Source organism: Microtus oregoni, unplaced genomic scaffold (assembly GCF_018167655.1).
Source record: "Microtus oregoni isolate MIOR12 unplaced genomic scaffold, Mior012 000088F_ref0000325, whole genome shotgun sequence".
Classification (NCBI taxonomy): domain Eukaryota; kingdom Metazoa; phylum Chordata; class Mammalia; order Rodentia; family Cricetidae; genus Microtus; species Microtus oregoni.
In genome coordinates this window covers 2456554-2471137 of record NW_024544555.1, presented here as the reverse complement: position 1 = coordinate 2471137, position 14584 = coordinate 2456554, and the positions used below count along the sequence as shown (strand labels likewise).

Genomic DNA, 14584 nt, shown 5'->3' with positions numbered 1-14584 from the left:
TTAAAAAAAAAAGGCCATTCTTAGCGAAGTTATAGCCACTTGGAGGGGTATTTTATAGTATCAGTTTAAAAACTGACAGGTGTTTGAGTAACATACTTCCTGTCCTCTTTCTCACGATGGAATCCTGGTGCTCCCTTTTCCTGTGCATCCTTGCGAACCTTCACATTGAGCACTGATGTGTCTGATGTGTCTGCAGTCAATCTTTCCTGAAGGGCCCTTGTCTTTCTCCTTCTGTTGGGAGGCATAATGAGTATCTTTAGCACCAAAATAAACGTTTTTGTTAATTAAACTGCTTGTGCTTTGTGGCAGAGATACAAACTTATTCACGACCCAAAAACACAGTTATAAAAGGTTAACCAGGGAGCTGGAGAGATGGCTCGGTATTTATGAGCACTGGCCCCTCTTCCAGAGGACCCTCAGCAGCCACATGGCAGCAGACCATCATCCTCCAGTTCCAGGGTCTCTGATACCCTCTTCTGACCTCTGTAGACACATGTGGTACACAGACATGTTTACAGGTAGAGCACCCATACACATAAAATAAGTCAATCTTTTCCTTCTTTTAAGGTTACTTACTAGCTGAACTTGCATGTTTTTCTCCCAGTGTCCCTCACTTTGGTAGGACTCAACTTGCAAGCTACTGTTCCAACCTCCCAGGTGCAGAGAGTACAGGCATATGCTGTCATGTTCCTCTGCTGTCCAGACTACCCTGCTGAAGAAGTCTTGTCAACATTGAAACCAGTGGAACTGAATCAACTTCATACAGAGCGGCAGTCTCTCAGGCACATAGAGCATTCACAAGCATCCACTACTCACTCAGGCTCACAAACAAGCTCACACTCATATTTCTTTCTTTCCAGAACAAGCCAGAATTACAGCTCTTTTAGTGATTGTTATAATTTTTGGAATGGTTCATAAATTTTCCAGATTCTTTTAAATTTGTAATATTTTCATCTTTTTTTTCTTCTTTTCCCCCCAATTGTGAACCATTCCATATTGCATCTTTATTGCAAAAGTCAACATGCTTTTTAGAAATTCAGATTGTAATCGATAAAACAAACATTACATATATGAATTTAAATGTATAAACAGTTAGAAATCCAACAATATCTCCTATATACTATTACACAAGTTCACAATCTTGTAAAAACTATAATACAGGCATACTATACATCGAGAGGAAACACTATTCCTTTTCACATGATTTTTTTTTCTTTTGAAATAGTCATCCATCAGCGGGATCTTTCTCGCTGTAAAAAACTGTTTTCCAGCGTCTCAGTGGGTGGCGACATTTTCCCAATGCTCCAAGAAGAAACTGAGAAAAAATTCACATTCCTTGGTGTTATCTTTTCAGGTTTGGGCAGAAATCTGGTAGTAAATCTGGCAGCTGTCAACTGCTGCTCTGCTACATGGGCACCTACACATTAGGAGCAGCAGAATCTGCCTCAAATGCTAAATCTTTTCTCTATACACAAAGATGCCAAGAAACCAGTCCTGGTGTGGATTCTAACAGTTGGGGATAGGTGGGAGGGGGCAAAGGGGAGAGATAGATACACATACACATATTCATATTCAGCTATTTTGTGCTAACCTTGAGTGCATTTAATCTCTATTTTATAATTCATTTTTGAGTGAAACACATTGGAAAAGAATTTTAGTTAATTTTAAGGAATACTAAAACCCCAAGTTTTGTACTAGGGACCCAAAATCTTAGTGAAAAATGATCTGGTCTTCATATTAGCTAGCACCTTTCTTTCCCAACCTCTGCCCCAGTAACAAAAAAGTCAAACGAATTCTCACCTCTCTCTACAGTGAGTGTATAAAGATGTCAATTTTAAGGTTAAAAAAATCATATGAAAAGGAATCTCATTCAGTCGAATGTCAGTCTACGGAGACTTTCTTACAGCTTCACTAATTTACTGTAATTTTCAGTTTCCAAATACAAAAATACAACAATTCTTATTGAAATCTATACGCTGGTAGTTTTAGTACACAAAAGAAAAAAAACCCAAACAAATTATTTACAAAATTATACAGTTTAAGAAAAAACTTTGTACAAAAAATATATAAATCCTTTGTTCCCTCTATCACGTTTAAATGGTCAGGACTCAAAATATTCACCACAATGAATCTTTCCAAATATATACTGACTGAGCCACAGACATCAAGGAAATTCATTAGAGATGATGGAGAAGTAAGGAGCAGATGCTTAGTGTAGGGTACCTGTTCTATGTGTTCGTTCTCAGTGGGCTCACTTCAGCTCGGTGTTCACAGAAACACAGTGACCTAGAGAAGTCCCACTACTAAGGGAAAACTACGTGAACTTAAAAAGGATCCTGGTGTTTGACACATCATTCCAAGACAATATGAAGAAGAAAGGATGATCAGAAGGTGGGATCTAACGCCTTGTCTCTATGTAACTCTAGAGTCCTGATGGTTTTGGGTTTCAGAGTGAACTGTTTCTATTTTAAGAAACAATCTTTATTTCTGGGAACAAAAACCCTGGCATGGTTAGTGATCACCAAGAACCTTCTGCAGCCAACAGGAAGTTTCAAATTTCACACCACACATGTAAAAGTGACATCCTATGTACAATAATCATTTCATTTCCCCAGTGGTCAGTACAGTGTAGTGTTGCTCCTCTGCTTTTCCATCTAACATTCAGAACACAAGGACATAAATTTACACGTATATTTTACCTAACAGATACTCTGTACAGTGTACAGTAAAAATGCACACGGTAAAGGAAACTGCCTACTAAAGTATGCATATGTTCATGGACAGCAGAAATGTATAAAATTATGAAAATATAAGGTCATCTGATCAATGTCAAGTTAGAATCGCATTTATTACTAGGATATGCAGACTCCTAACCCCTACCTCAGCACCTCACCATCATGGTTACAGTTTAGGAAAAGAACTTCAGATATCCTTAACCCTTTTATGTAACTATAACTATGCTGAAGCTTTTAAGAGGGAGGAAGCCAGTAACTCTTTCCCCCGAAACTCTGCCTTTATTTTATCAAAACATCACTTATTTATAACGGTGCTGGTTTAAACCTTTTATTGATGACTGATTCTTGATTGCCCAACTGAACACTTATTTAAAAAGTTAGGCCTATCATCAAAAGGGATGAGGAAGATAACAGGGAATGAATGAGGGGCAAAAGGCAAAATGAGAATTATTAAAAAAAAGGGAGGATCAACTGAAGCAATGCTCACCACATATCAAAACAAGGAAGGGCGATGGCAGAAGCCCCAGAGCCAGTGTGAGGGGAGGATGAGTATCACAGAGCCAGCTCCAGAGCTCTGCAGAATCTGGGAACAGAGATGGTGGTTTTGCTGAGGTACTGCTGCACATTAAACTCTGAAAAAGACTGACTATAAAGTGAGCTCTTCCATAGGGGAAAAAATGAACTTTTCTTCCAAGACTATCCTTGAAAGAAAAGGGTATTTAAATTATGAATATCTCCTACTGTCTGACGACCCATCCATAACACCTAAGAGTTAAGAGATTCCAGGCGATTTTGACATTTAATGAAATTTTTATCAGCAGATTTATAATCCAAAATAAAATTTCTGAACACCCTGTCTTTACATTGTAATCCAGCACCAAGAGCAGAAACAAATGGTGTGGAAGGTAAGGTTCTAGAGAATCCAGTCACTCCTGCAGATCTTCACAACTGCATAAAGTCATGGCCTTTGGTGATTTGATATCACAGACAATTACAAGATGTGTTTGAATAGCAACTTGCTGTCCTTAAACCTACTGTGTTGAAGACAAAAATAAAAAAAAATTTTTTGGCTCATCGACTTCTTTAAATAATTTTAAAAAGTTGTTCTTCTAAACAATATTTCTAAAAATTACACAGCTCGCATATCAAATTTCATCTTCGCCATGAACGAGACTCATATTCATCTTCATCTTCATCATCATCATCATGCAAAAACAAATCCGAGGTTTCTGTTTCCTAAAGAAAGGAGAAGGTACATGTTTAGCTGTGCACAAACTCAAGGTCAACCAGCCACGTGATAAGCAGACTAGTTTATCGGTTTACAAAAATAGACAAGTAGTTTATTTTCAGGGCAAAACAAAAACTACCAACCAGTCAACAACCCCATCTTTTAATATGGAGAACACGTGCTTCCTTGCCACAGTTAACACTATGTATTGATCAACTCAGACACAACAGAGATGTTTGTTTCTTTGTAATGGTAACACTTAGCATTCTTAATAGAGATCTTGAATTATGCAACACAATACTACAATCTGTCATAAAATGTGGTTAATTCTCTAACAGGATACTAGAATTTGTTTTCTATCTGACTTTAATTTTGTACCTTCTAGCCCATTTTCCTCCCCATATTCCAAAACACACCTTAAAAATGGATACTACTATTTATCCTGTTTATACTGAAAACATTAATAGGAGATTCCCATTCCAATAACACTAAGAAAATAAAACACTATGTGGAAGTCAGTCATCTCAGTCCACGCCTATAATCTTAGCACCTGGAAGACGGAGGAGGCAGTTTGTGAGTTTGAAGGTAGCCTGGACTACAGAGCAAAACCCTGTCTCAAAAAGCAAAAGAACAAAACTAAGTATTAGTGGATGTTTAGAAAGTGTTAATCAATTTATGTGTTGTATATACATATATATATTTGTGTACATATATACATAATATATGTACAGTGTCAATTTTTTTTTTTTTTTGGAGACGGGGTTTCTCTGTGGCTTTGGAGCCTGTCCTGGAACTAGCTCTGTAGACCAGGCTGGTCTCGAACTCACAGAGATCCGCCTGCCTCTGCCTCCCGAGTGCTGGGATTAAAGGCGTGCGCCATCATCGCCTGGCTGTACAGTGTCAATTAAAAAATAATTAAAACTGATTTTATCTCATTAACAAAAGCAAGGAAAATCAGCAACTGTCCCAATTTTTCTTGGGATATCTATCATTGATTTGTGAGCAGCGGATATGCTAACTTTCTGCATGACATGACATTCCACATCTTTTATAAAAATCTAAAATCTGACACAAAGTAGAAGTATCTACAAACATCACCAACATGAAAAACCTACTTTCTTCCTAAACTGGGAACGTTCCTGTTTTTGTTATATAAACTTGTCCATATAGTCAGAACATATTTCATTAACTAGAAAAACTTGATTCTTTTAAAAGCAAAATTAACAGAATCAGAAGTAATTTACATTGTGGGCTCAATGTTCTCTTAAATAAACCAATTAGAATACAAAAATACAAAATTACTTCTCATATTTTAAGTGGCTAACTATCACTTTTAGAGTGGTTTTAACTTACTGAATGAAAGAAAAGTACCTATTTTCAAATGTATAGTATTTAATATAAAAAATAGAGAGGAAGTACTGTAATTCAAATATTATTTTAATGTTTGAACTTACCTCTTCTTTGACTTCTTCTTCCTCAGTCTCAGTAGATATAGATGGTACCTTGGGCTTGTGCCATGATATCTGTAGCCGACGGTCTTTGAATTTTGATGCTTGGTTTGCAGCCTAAAGTGTATTTTAAAAGAATACATAAGTATGCACTTGTATTTACTAAGGATTTCTTCAAACACTGTGCTATTTAAAAATGATGTAAGGTGGGCCTTTCAGTTAAGGCAACTGCTATGTTTGGTGCCTTACCACTGCTGTGTTACAGTCACTCTACTGTGCAAGGAAGGATGGAGGATAACAAATACTTTCTTCATTCAATGACCAACCTCCGACTTTGATTTTACATACCAAACCTTAAAGATGATCATCTCCTGTCAGTCACAGCACTGCATTTTTTCAGTTCTGTCTGATAAAGCTCTTCCTAGCCCCTCCCCATAACTTCTTTTCCAGAGATGAACTCTCAACCCTCCTGCTTCACTTTCCCAAGCACTAGGGTTACAGATGTGAGACATAATGCTCACTCTCTTTTCTCAAATGCTCAGAATTCCATAGCTATCCATTCAACAAATGGTAATTAGAGCTGGGCTTGGTGTCTCACACCTATAGCACCCTGGAGGCTGAGACCAGCCTGGCTATATTGTGAGTGCCAGAAAGGGTCTGGACTACAGAATGAGATCCAATCTAAAAGTCACATTGTCCCAACCCAACTTGATTTGTTCATTGTTCCCTTCCTTCTTTCCTTCCTTTTCTTTTCTTTTCGGTAGCAATGTGGACTGAACTCAGGGTCTTGCACACACTAGGCAATGTTCTAAGAGTTATATCCTAACCCCTCAGTGTTTTCCTCAGTGCAACCTTCTAACTACTTCTCAGCAAATGTCAATGATGACATTCTACTTATTAACTTATTTCTTTATATAAAGGAAGGAACCCATGGTCTTGTGAATGTTATATACAACTGTGTGCAAGCATTGTACCACTAAACTATATTTCTAGACTTAAATGATGTACGTATATATATATGTTTTATGAAAACAGTTAAATTAGTAACAAAAAGTCTAAGGTGGACCAGTGAAATGGCTCAGCAAGTTAAAGCACTCACCCCCACAAGTTTGATGACCTCTTTGATTCCCAAGAACCAGCCCCTGAATTTTGTCTGCTGACCTCCTAGTATATGGGTGCCATGTCATAAGCAGCAGCCCCCCACCCTACATACAAAATTCTAACATATCTGAGGTTGGTATTGTTTACTTCCTTTTATATTTCAGATTTCTAAGTTTTCTTCAATGAACACCATGAAAGACACTGCTCCACAATCAACAACTTCAACTTTTCTCCATTTCAACAGAATCTGAGGACAATTTTGCTTAGAGGGCAACTCAAGAGTAGTTTAAGTTAATCACAGTAAGTTTCCCTCAGAAAGGATCAATGCAGATGTGTGTGTGTGTGTGTGTGTGTGTGTGTGTGTGTGTGTGAGAGAGAGAGAGAGAGAGAGAGAGAGAGAGAGAGACACTTATGGCTGACATGAAAACACATCACTGGCTGTGAGTCAGATGAGGGAGTTAAAAACGTTTGTTAGGAAGACTATTGTATCTTAAAAACTGGCATAAGAAACACAGCCTCCTTTTTTTTAGCCTTTGGATATTCTTGTTGGAAGTTGTGGTGTATGTGGTTGCTGCAGACATTCTGGTAGCATGAAGAAAAAAATGGCTGTCAACATAGCAGAAAAGCAGAAGAGAAACATAGTAGGAGTTTGTGTGTTTAAGTAATGCTAAAATCTCCCCTAAAAATTCTTAAATGGAAAGAAAATAGAAGGTGAGTGAGATGGCTCCGCAGGTAAGGTGCTCGCTGCCAAGTGTGACAGTTTGGTACACATGGTAAAAGGAGAACTAACTCCCAAAAGCTGAGTTCAGTACACAGTAGCATGTGTGCCCATACACATCACATACACAGGACAAATAAATGTAAACTATAAGGAAAGACAAGAGAAGAAAACAGGAGCCAAGGCTTGGTAGTTAAAGCACTTGCTGTGTCAACAATTCTGGTGACCTAAGTTCAGATCCCTAACAGCTACATAAAAACTAGGAGTAGCAGAGAGCATCTGTGACCCCCCAATGCTGGGAAGGAAAGCAAGGGCAGACAGAAGCAGGTCCCTGGAGCATGCTGGCCAGTCAGTCTAAGCTGCAACAATAAGCTCCAAATTTCAATTGAGAGACCATGTCTCAAAAAGTAAAATGGAAAGTGACAGAGGAAAACACAGTTAATGTCAACAAACCTCTGGCTTCCACAGGCACGTACAAATACAAATGCAAACACAGGAATGCACACATACATATACACCTCATACTCAAAAAAGGATAGCTCACATTTTCAAATTATGTTACATGTAGCCAGATGCATCTTGAGGCAAGTATATGTTATTTTGTAATTAAGAAAGAAGAGAAAAAATTCAAGTACCCATGCCCTACCCCACTGAGGAGAACAAATGAAGCACACTGACAATAAAGATTGTGTGGTTATGGGGCTGGAGAGATGGCTCAGTGGTTAAGAGCATTGCCTGTTCTTCCAAAGGTCCTGAGTTCAATTCCCAGCAACCACATGGTGGCTCACAACCATCTGTAATGAGGTCTGGTGCCCTCTTCTGGCCTGCAGACATACACACAGACAGAATATTGTATACATAATAAATAAAAAAAAAAAAAAAGATTGTGTGGTTAGAGCCAGGCATGGTGGTGCACACCTGTGATCCCAGCTCTTGGAAGACAGAGGCAGACAGACGTCTGAGTTTGAGGCCAGCCTAGTCTACATAGGGAATGCCAGGCCAATCGGGGTGACATAGTGAGAGCCTTCTCCAAAACAACAACAGACAACTTAATGCCCTCTAGTTAAAAAATTCCTCTGTGTACTCCAAACAGTCTCAACATTTTTTTTAATTTTTTTTTTTGTTGATTTTTTTCAAGACAGGGTTTCTCTGTAGTTTTGGTGCCTGTCCTGGAACTAGCTCTTCTAGACCAGGCTGGCCTCGAACTCAGAGATTTACCTGCCTCTGCCTCTGCCTCCTGAGTGCTGGGAGTAAAAGCATGCACCACCACTGCCCGGCCCAAACAGTCTCAACATTTAAGAGAACAGTTTTCCATACTGCATTCAGTCAAATCTCTTCAAGAAGGGGTGAAGGAAAGTGCCAAAGTGCCTGTCCTGTTTGTGTCTTTTAAACTAGACTCTATGACTTAAAATTATCAGCTTCAGAATTAAACTATTAATCCTTAATGAGAATTCTTCATAAACCTCTTTAGCATTAGCCAGGCATGGTGGCACATTCTGGAATCACAGCACTTGGACAATAGAGACAAGAGGATCAGTAAATCAAGGCAAGCCTTGGTGATATGGTGAGTTTGAAGCCAGCCTGAATTACATAGGACTCCACCTCAAAACAAAACAAACAACCAAACAAAAAAACTCAAGAGCAAGAGAGACTGCTCAAAGGTTAAAAGCACTTGCTGCACATCCAGAAGATGTACTTTCAGTTCCCAGCACCCTCACAACTACTTGTAACTACAGTTCCAGGGGATATGATGCCCCCTTCTGGTCTTGTTGGGCACCTGCATACATGTACATTCATGTGTACACACACACACACACACACACACACACACACACACACACGTATACAAGTACACACATAAATCTCTTAAAAAAAAACACAGCACCAACAAAAATAGATCTTTACTGTCCTCAGATCCCTGTGACATAAAGAACATATTCTTTTTAAAAAGCTTTTCCTGGACTCATTGATTTTGATCATCCCCCTACCCACACCCCAAGACAGGGTTTCTCTGTGTAACAGTCCTGGCTGTCCTGGAACTAGCTCTTAGAGACCAGGCTGGACTCAACTCACAGAGATCCACCTGCCTCTGCCTCCTAAGTGTTGGGATTAAAGGCCTCAGCTCCTAAATGTGAGGACTATAGGACACACCACTGTATCTCACTCAGCACCCTGCTTCTGAAGCCCGGCCCTGCCTCAGCTCCGAAATCAAACAAAGCCAGTTTGGTGGTGGACAGGATAAACAGGAGATCTAATTATGTCTTGGCTACACAGAAAGCTTGAGACGCGAGCCTGGACCACATGAGATGATTCCAATAAACTTCAAGAAAGCATGTAAATAAACAGGAAAAGCAGAATGAACAAAAGGGAGGGGAGGGGAGCAGGAGAGAACCAGAGGAAAGGAACGTCCAACATGAGAGAGACCATTTGTAGGCCACAAAAGCCTATATTTTACAACTTGACTCTTTACAAGAATAAGTCTACCAACTTTAAAAAAAAATGTCTTTATTCATATTTATGTGTGTGTGATCTGTGAGTGTATGCCTTGTGTCTACAGGTCCCTGAGGAAAGAGAAGAAAATTCTTTGGCACTAGACTTATAGGCGGTTGTAAGCTACCCAACACGGGTGCTGGCAACTGAGTCCTTTTCAAGAACATGCCCTGAAGCCAGGAGTGTGTCACACGCTTTAATTCCAGCACTTGGGAGGCAGAGGAAGGTGGGTCTCTGTGTTCAAGGTCAGCCTGGTCTACACAGTGAGTCTAGGATAACCACAGCTAGGTAGAGGAAACCTGTCTTAACCACTATCCCAGGGGGGAGGTAGGAAATGTTCTTAATTGCTGAGTCATCTCTCTAGGTCCAAAGTCTGCCAATTATTGGTATACACTATAAAGATCTATGTTCCCTAACAAATACTGAAAGCATGCCAGACTAAATTTCATGGTGGGGATCCAGGCTCTGCTTAGCAGAGTCCCGTGCTCACAGCATCAGGTAGTGTTCAAGATGTCATTGGGGCTGTGTTATCATCTGGAGGCCTCACTGACTGAAAGTCTATATCCAAGCACATTCCAGTTCTGAGAAGTTAATTCTGTGGAGCTAGAGAATTGAGGGTTCTCTGTTCTTACTAGCTTTGGAGTATAGGCCACCATCAGGTCCTATAGTCAGTCTATCAGCTTCTTGAGGTCAGCCACAACTCCTTGCCATGTAAGATTGTTCACCAGAGCTAAAAATCAACAGTCTGGTCAGGGGATATATTAAAAATTTTACATATATTTGGTAATATAATGATGTGGTCACATCCGTCACTGTTGCTACACATTTGTTCAATAAAGCAAGTCACACATACCAGTCATAAAGAAGTGTGTAGTGTTCATGAAAACAAGGAAAGGTATCTCCACTTAGTAGCAATTTTTTTAAAACTGGTGACATTTTGATGACCATGTATATAGAATAAGAAATAATAAAATCCATTCTTTCTATCTAAAAAAACTATGTTCCTATGTTGTTATAGATAACCTGGACTGCATATATTATGTTTAGTTTCTGTGGCTCTGTATGTGTTCAGGTATGAATTTGCTTGTGAAAGTCTAAGGCTGACACTGGTGTCTTTCCCAGTACATTTTCCTACTTTTTTGAGACAGAAGCTCTCACTGAGCCCTGAATTCAACAACAGGCTAGTCTGACTAGTCAGCAAGCCTCAGGGTTTGTCTGTTAGCCCAGCAATGAGATTATAGGTGTACTCTGCTGGCCTATATTTACATCTGATAGGGATCTAGACTCAGTTCTTTATGATTTCCACCAACTAAATTATCTCCCCAGTACCACTCACATACATTTTCATGTAAGTGAGGCCTTCCTTATCATGATCTGCATCACCGTCTTTTAACACAGAATGGGGTTAGAAATATTTTTCTCAAGTAAGATATCTGGAGTAAGGGGGTGGAGAAGATGGGGGAGGAGGTTCAGTGAAATGGCTCAGTAGATAAAGGTGCTTGCTACCAGGCCTGATGACCTGAGTTTGAACCCTGGCACCCATAAGATAGAAGAGAGAAATTCCCAAAATTTGTTCTCTGATTTCCACATGCATGTCATGGTATAATCACCCTTACTCCCAAATAAATAATGTAATTTGTAAAAAGTTGCCTAGGACTGGAAACCTGATTATCTTGGCTCTGGTACTTGTCATCTGTATAATCATAGTGGGCAGTTTAAGATTTGATGTTGAATCTGAAGAAAAGATGATCACTGGAGACTGGAGATAAGACTCAACTTATACAGTGATTGCCTAGGAAGCACATTCTCCTTAGTTAAATCCCCAACACTACCAAAAACCAGGCACGTTGGTGTATACATGCCTGTAATCCAAGCATCACTAAGATGGAAGCAAGAGGATCAGAAATTCAAGGTTATCCTTGCCTACACACGGAAGTTTGAGGATAACCTGGGGTACTTGAGACCCTGTCTAAAACTTTAAGAGACTTTACTGTATAAAATTTCACATATTTTTCATACTTAAAGTCATTTAACATTACAAAAACTCATTTATGAAACTCTAATTCAGAAATGTCTAACAAATGAATTAATGAATAAATAGCTGGAAAGAGAATATACTGTACAAGTTTGTCTGTAGTCAATCCTACTTGTCTGTAGTGAATGTCAACACTGCATATAGAATAAATATGCTTACTGCCCTAATAATTTGAGTTTTGTCTCTATTCCAGATTAATCTGTTGCCTAGAAATACCTGGTAAACTGAAATTATCCTAAAATCAAGTCTGTCTTTGGAATGCTGTTCCACTACAAATATGTTTACAAAGATTATTAAGGAATTTCAGAGAAAAACCTACTTCCTGACCTTGAAAAATACATTAATAAAAAATTGGTAAAGTCCAAGTTTTAACATCTAACATTACTAACCTAGAAATCATTTGATATTTATAGATTATAACAAACAAAGTGCTGAGTGCATTGTTTTTAGAGTTAACAAGAGTTATATGAAAAACTTACTGAGAAATGCTGAAGCAGTTCATCCTTTTCCTCCTCAATGAATCCTCCAACTGTGAGTGCTTTGGGGCGGTGGTCCACTACCATGTGATTTAGTGAGCCCCTCCCTCTTCCTCGACCTCGGCCTCTTCCTCGACCTTGAGAGGACATGGTTTTTCCTCGGCCCACAGGTAAAATACCTAATCTTGCAGCCTAAATCACAACAAGCACATTGCTATATTATTAATCCTTCATTAAATAAAGAGAAAAATCTATTTTTTGAGATGTTATATAAGTTAAATCTCACCTCAACTTGTAACTGACTGAGCTTTTTTCGTAATTCTGTTGTGTCTTCTCCTGAAGAGAGCCTCTTGTGGAGATCCAGTTCAGTGTCTAGTAGCTCCTTCTGCGCCTGAGAAAAGTTAACAGTGAAAAGGGAGACTTCAAGTAAACACTAAGATCTTATTCAGAGCATTACAGCTACACAATGCCAGGCTTCTGAAAAATACAGGACAGAAAAGACATGGGTGCTCTGAGGAAGTAAACCTTCACAGACATAATACTGCATACACAGCCAGCACAATTACAATATTTATCAATTTTACACAACTGTGGCTCACACCTATAATCCCAGGCCTCAAATCAGAGCCATCTTAGGTTACAGAATGAAACCCAGTTTTAAAATGATTAGTTAATTAAATAAAATATAAAATCGTATAAAGAACAGTACAGAATTACTTTCAGACTGAACTCTCTAAGTATTGCCACTCCTTTTTGTAACAGATAAATCACTGGTCTTCAGGTAGCTATGAAGATTTGCCTTCACATGCTCTTTATTTTTTATTATATGTATTTGTGTGCATATCTATATGGGGGTTTGCATAGTGCTCAAGGAGTCCAGAAGAGAGTGTCAGATTCCCTGGAAGAGGTAGCTGGAAGCCACTTCATGTGGCTGCTGGGAACCAAACTTGGGTCCCCTGGAAAATAGTATTCGTTCTTAACTACTGAGCTCTTTTTCTCTAGCCTCATGTAATTTGCAAAAGGCACAGGCCAGCCTAGGCTATAGAGAGACCCCCGTTTCAAATAAACCACACATATAAACAAAGACACCTCCCAGAACAAAAAACAACCACATCTTCCCTGAAAATTAAACAAAGTTTTAGGTCTTTAAACATATAAAAGGCAAATCCGGCAGTTCATTAGGGCTGGTGTATATGTATACGTATACTCATTGGTACAACACCTGTTTAAAATCCGGCAGTTCATTAGGGCTGGTGTATATGTATACGTATACTCACTGGTACAACACCTGTTTAAAATGCACTTGGGCTGAGGTCTACTCGAGCACCAGCATCTGTCCAAACAGGACTTTAAACTTATAGCATCAGTGAAAACAAATTATTCTCTAATGGCCTGATTCTCTCCTACTAGTCCAGTAGTAACTTCACCAGCTGGTTCAGGGGCTGCCTATGGGTCGCACTCCACTTTCAAAGTGCCAAGCACATCACAGATGTTCTGTAAGTTTGCTAGAGGAGGAATGCAACTGGATACCTCCGTCTTTGTCTTTACTTTGGATGGTGTGGAGACGGCAGAAGACGTTTTTAATTCATCTTTCAATTGTGAGATCTTCTCTCCCAGTTCTTTCAACGTCTTCATTATATTTGCTCTTTCTTCTGGTTTCATGTTTTTGTTTTTTTCTAGCTTAGAAATTAGCATCTATAAAATAATCAGAAAAAAATAAGTCTAAACTAAGCAAATTTAAGCCCTAAAGCTTTACTACTATAACTTTGTAAATCATTTCTATGTGACATTTCAGAATGCAAAGGATGAGTTCTTACTCTACCTTCTGGCATTCTATTTGCTTTTCCAACATTTCTTGCTTCTTTTTCCTCATGTCTTGCTGTAACTTCATTGCTTCCTGAATAAAGGAAAGAAGGAAGTTAGTAATGGATTTAAAAAAAAAAAAGAATCAGCTTCTTCTTCTCTGAAATGGACGTTCCCTCCTCCATCAAAATCCGATGAGCGCAGCAGCTGGGGTGGGACATGGCTAGTACACGGCTAAAATCTCCAGACTGAAGGGAAAACCCAAGGAGAGCCCGTCTAAAAACCAAAAAACCTAAAAGGAAGCCTTTGAATAACTTTCCCAATAATTCCAGTACAACTATAAAATTTACATCTATACTTTGTATCTTTAAAAAAAAGCAAATTATTTTCACTTTCCAGTATAATAGGCCAAATCTTTATTTCTGAAGTTTAAAGTTTTAAATTATGAGATACGACTATAAATTGTGAATAATCAGGATTTTTTTTTTTTTTTTTTTTTTTAATTTTTCAAGACAGGGTTTCTCTGGGTAGCCTTGAAGCCTGTCCTGGA

The 14584-nt window shown here is 38.8% G+C and overlaps 1 protein-coding gene across 2 annotated transcripts in view; it reads right to left on the bottom strand.

The window, feature by feature from the left end:
* Positions 1-635: 635 nt before the first annotated feature.
* Positions 636-14584, bottom strand: part of LOC121442245 (RNA-binding protein 27) — a 72821-nt gene continuing 58872 nt past the window's right edge. For both annotated transcript variants that reach the window (XM_041643710.1, XM_041643712.1), the window contains 6 exons: positions 14054-14128; positions 13762-13926; positions 12518-12622; positions 12235-12423; positions 5418-5528; positions 636-3971 (listed from right to left, as the gene is read on the bottom strand). In XM_041643710.1, coding sequence (XP_041499644.1) covers positions 3888-3971; positions 5418-5528; positions 12235-12423; positions 12518-12622; positions 13762-13926; positions 14054-14128 — 729 coding nt within the window. In that variant the 3' untranslated portion in view covers positions 636-3887. The remainder of the gene's footprint in view (positions 3972-5417; positions 5529-12234; positions 12424-12517; positions 12623-13761; positions 13927-14053; positions 14129-14584) is intronic.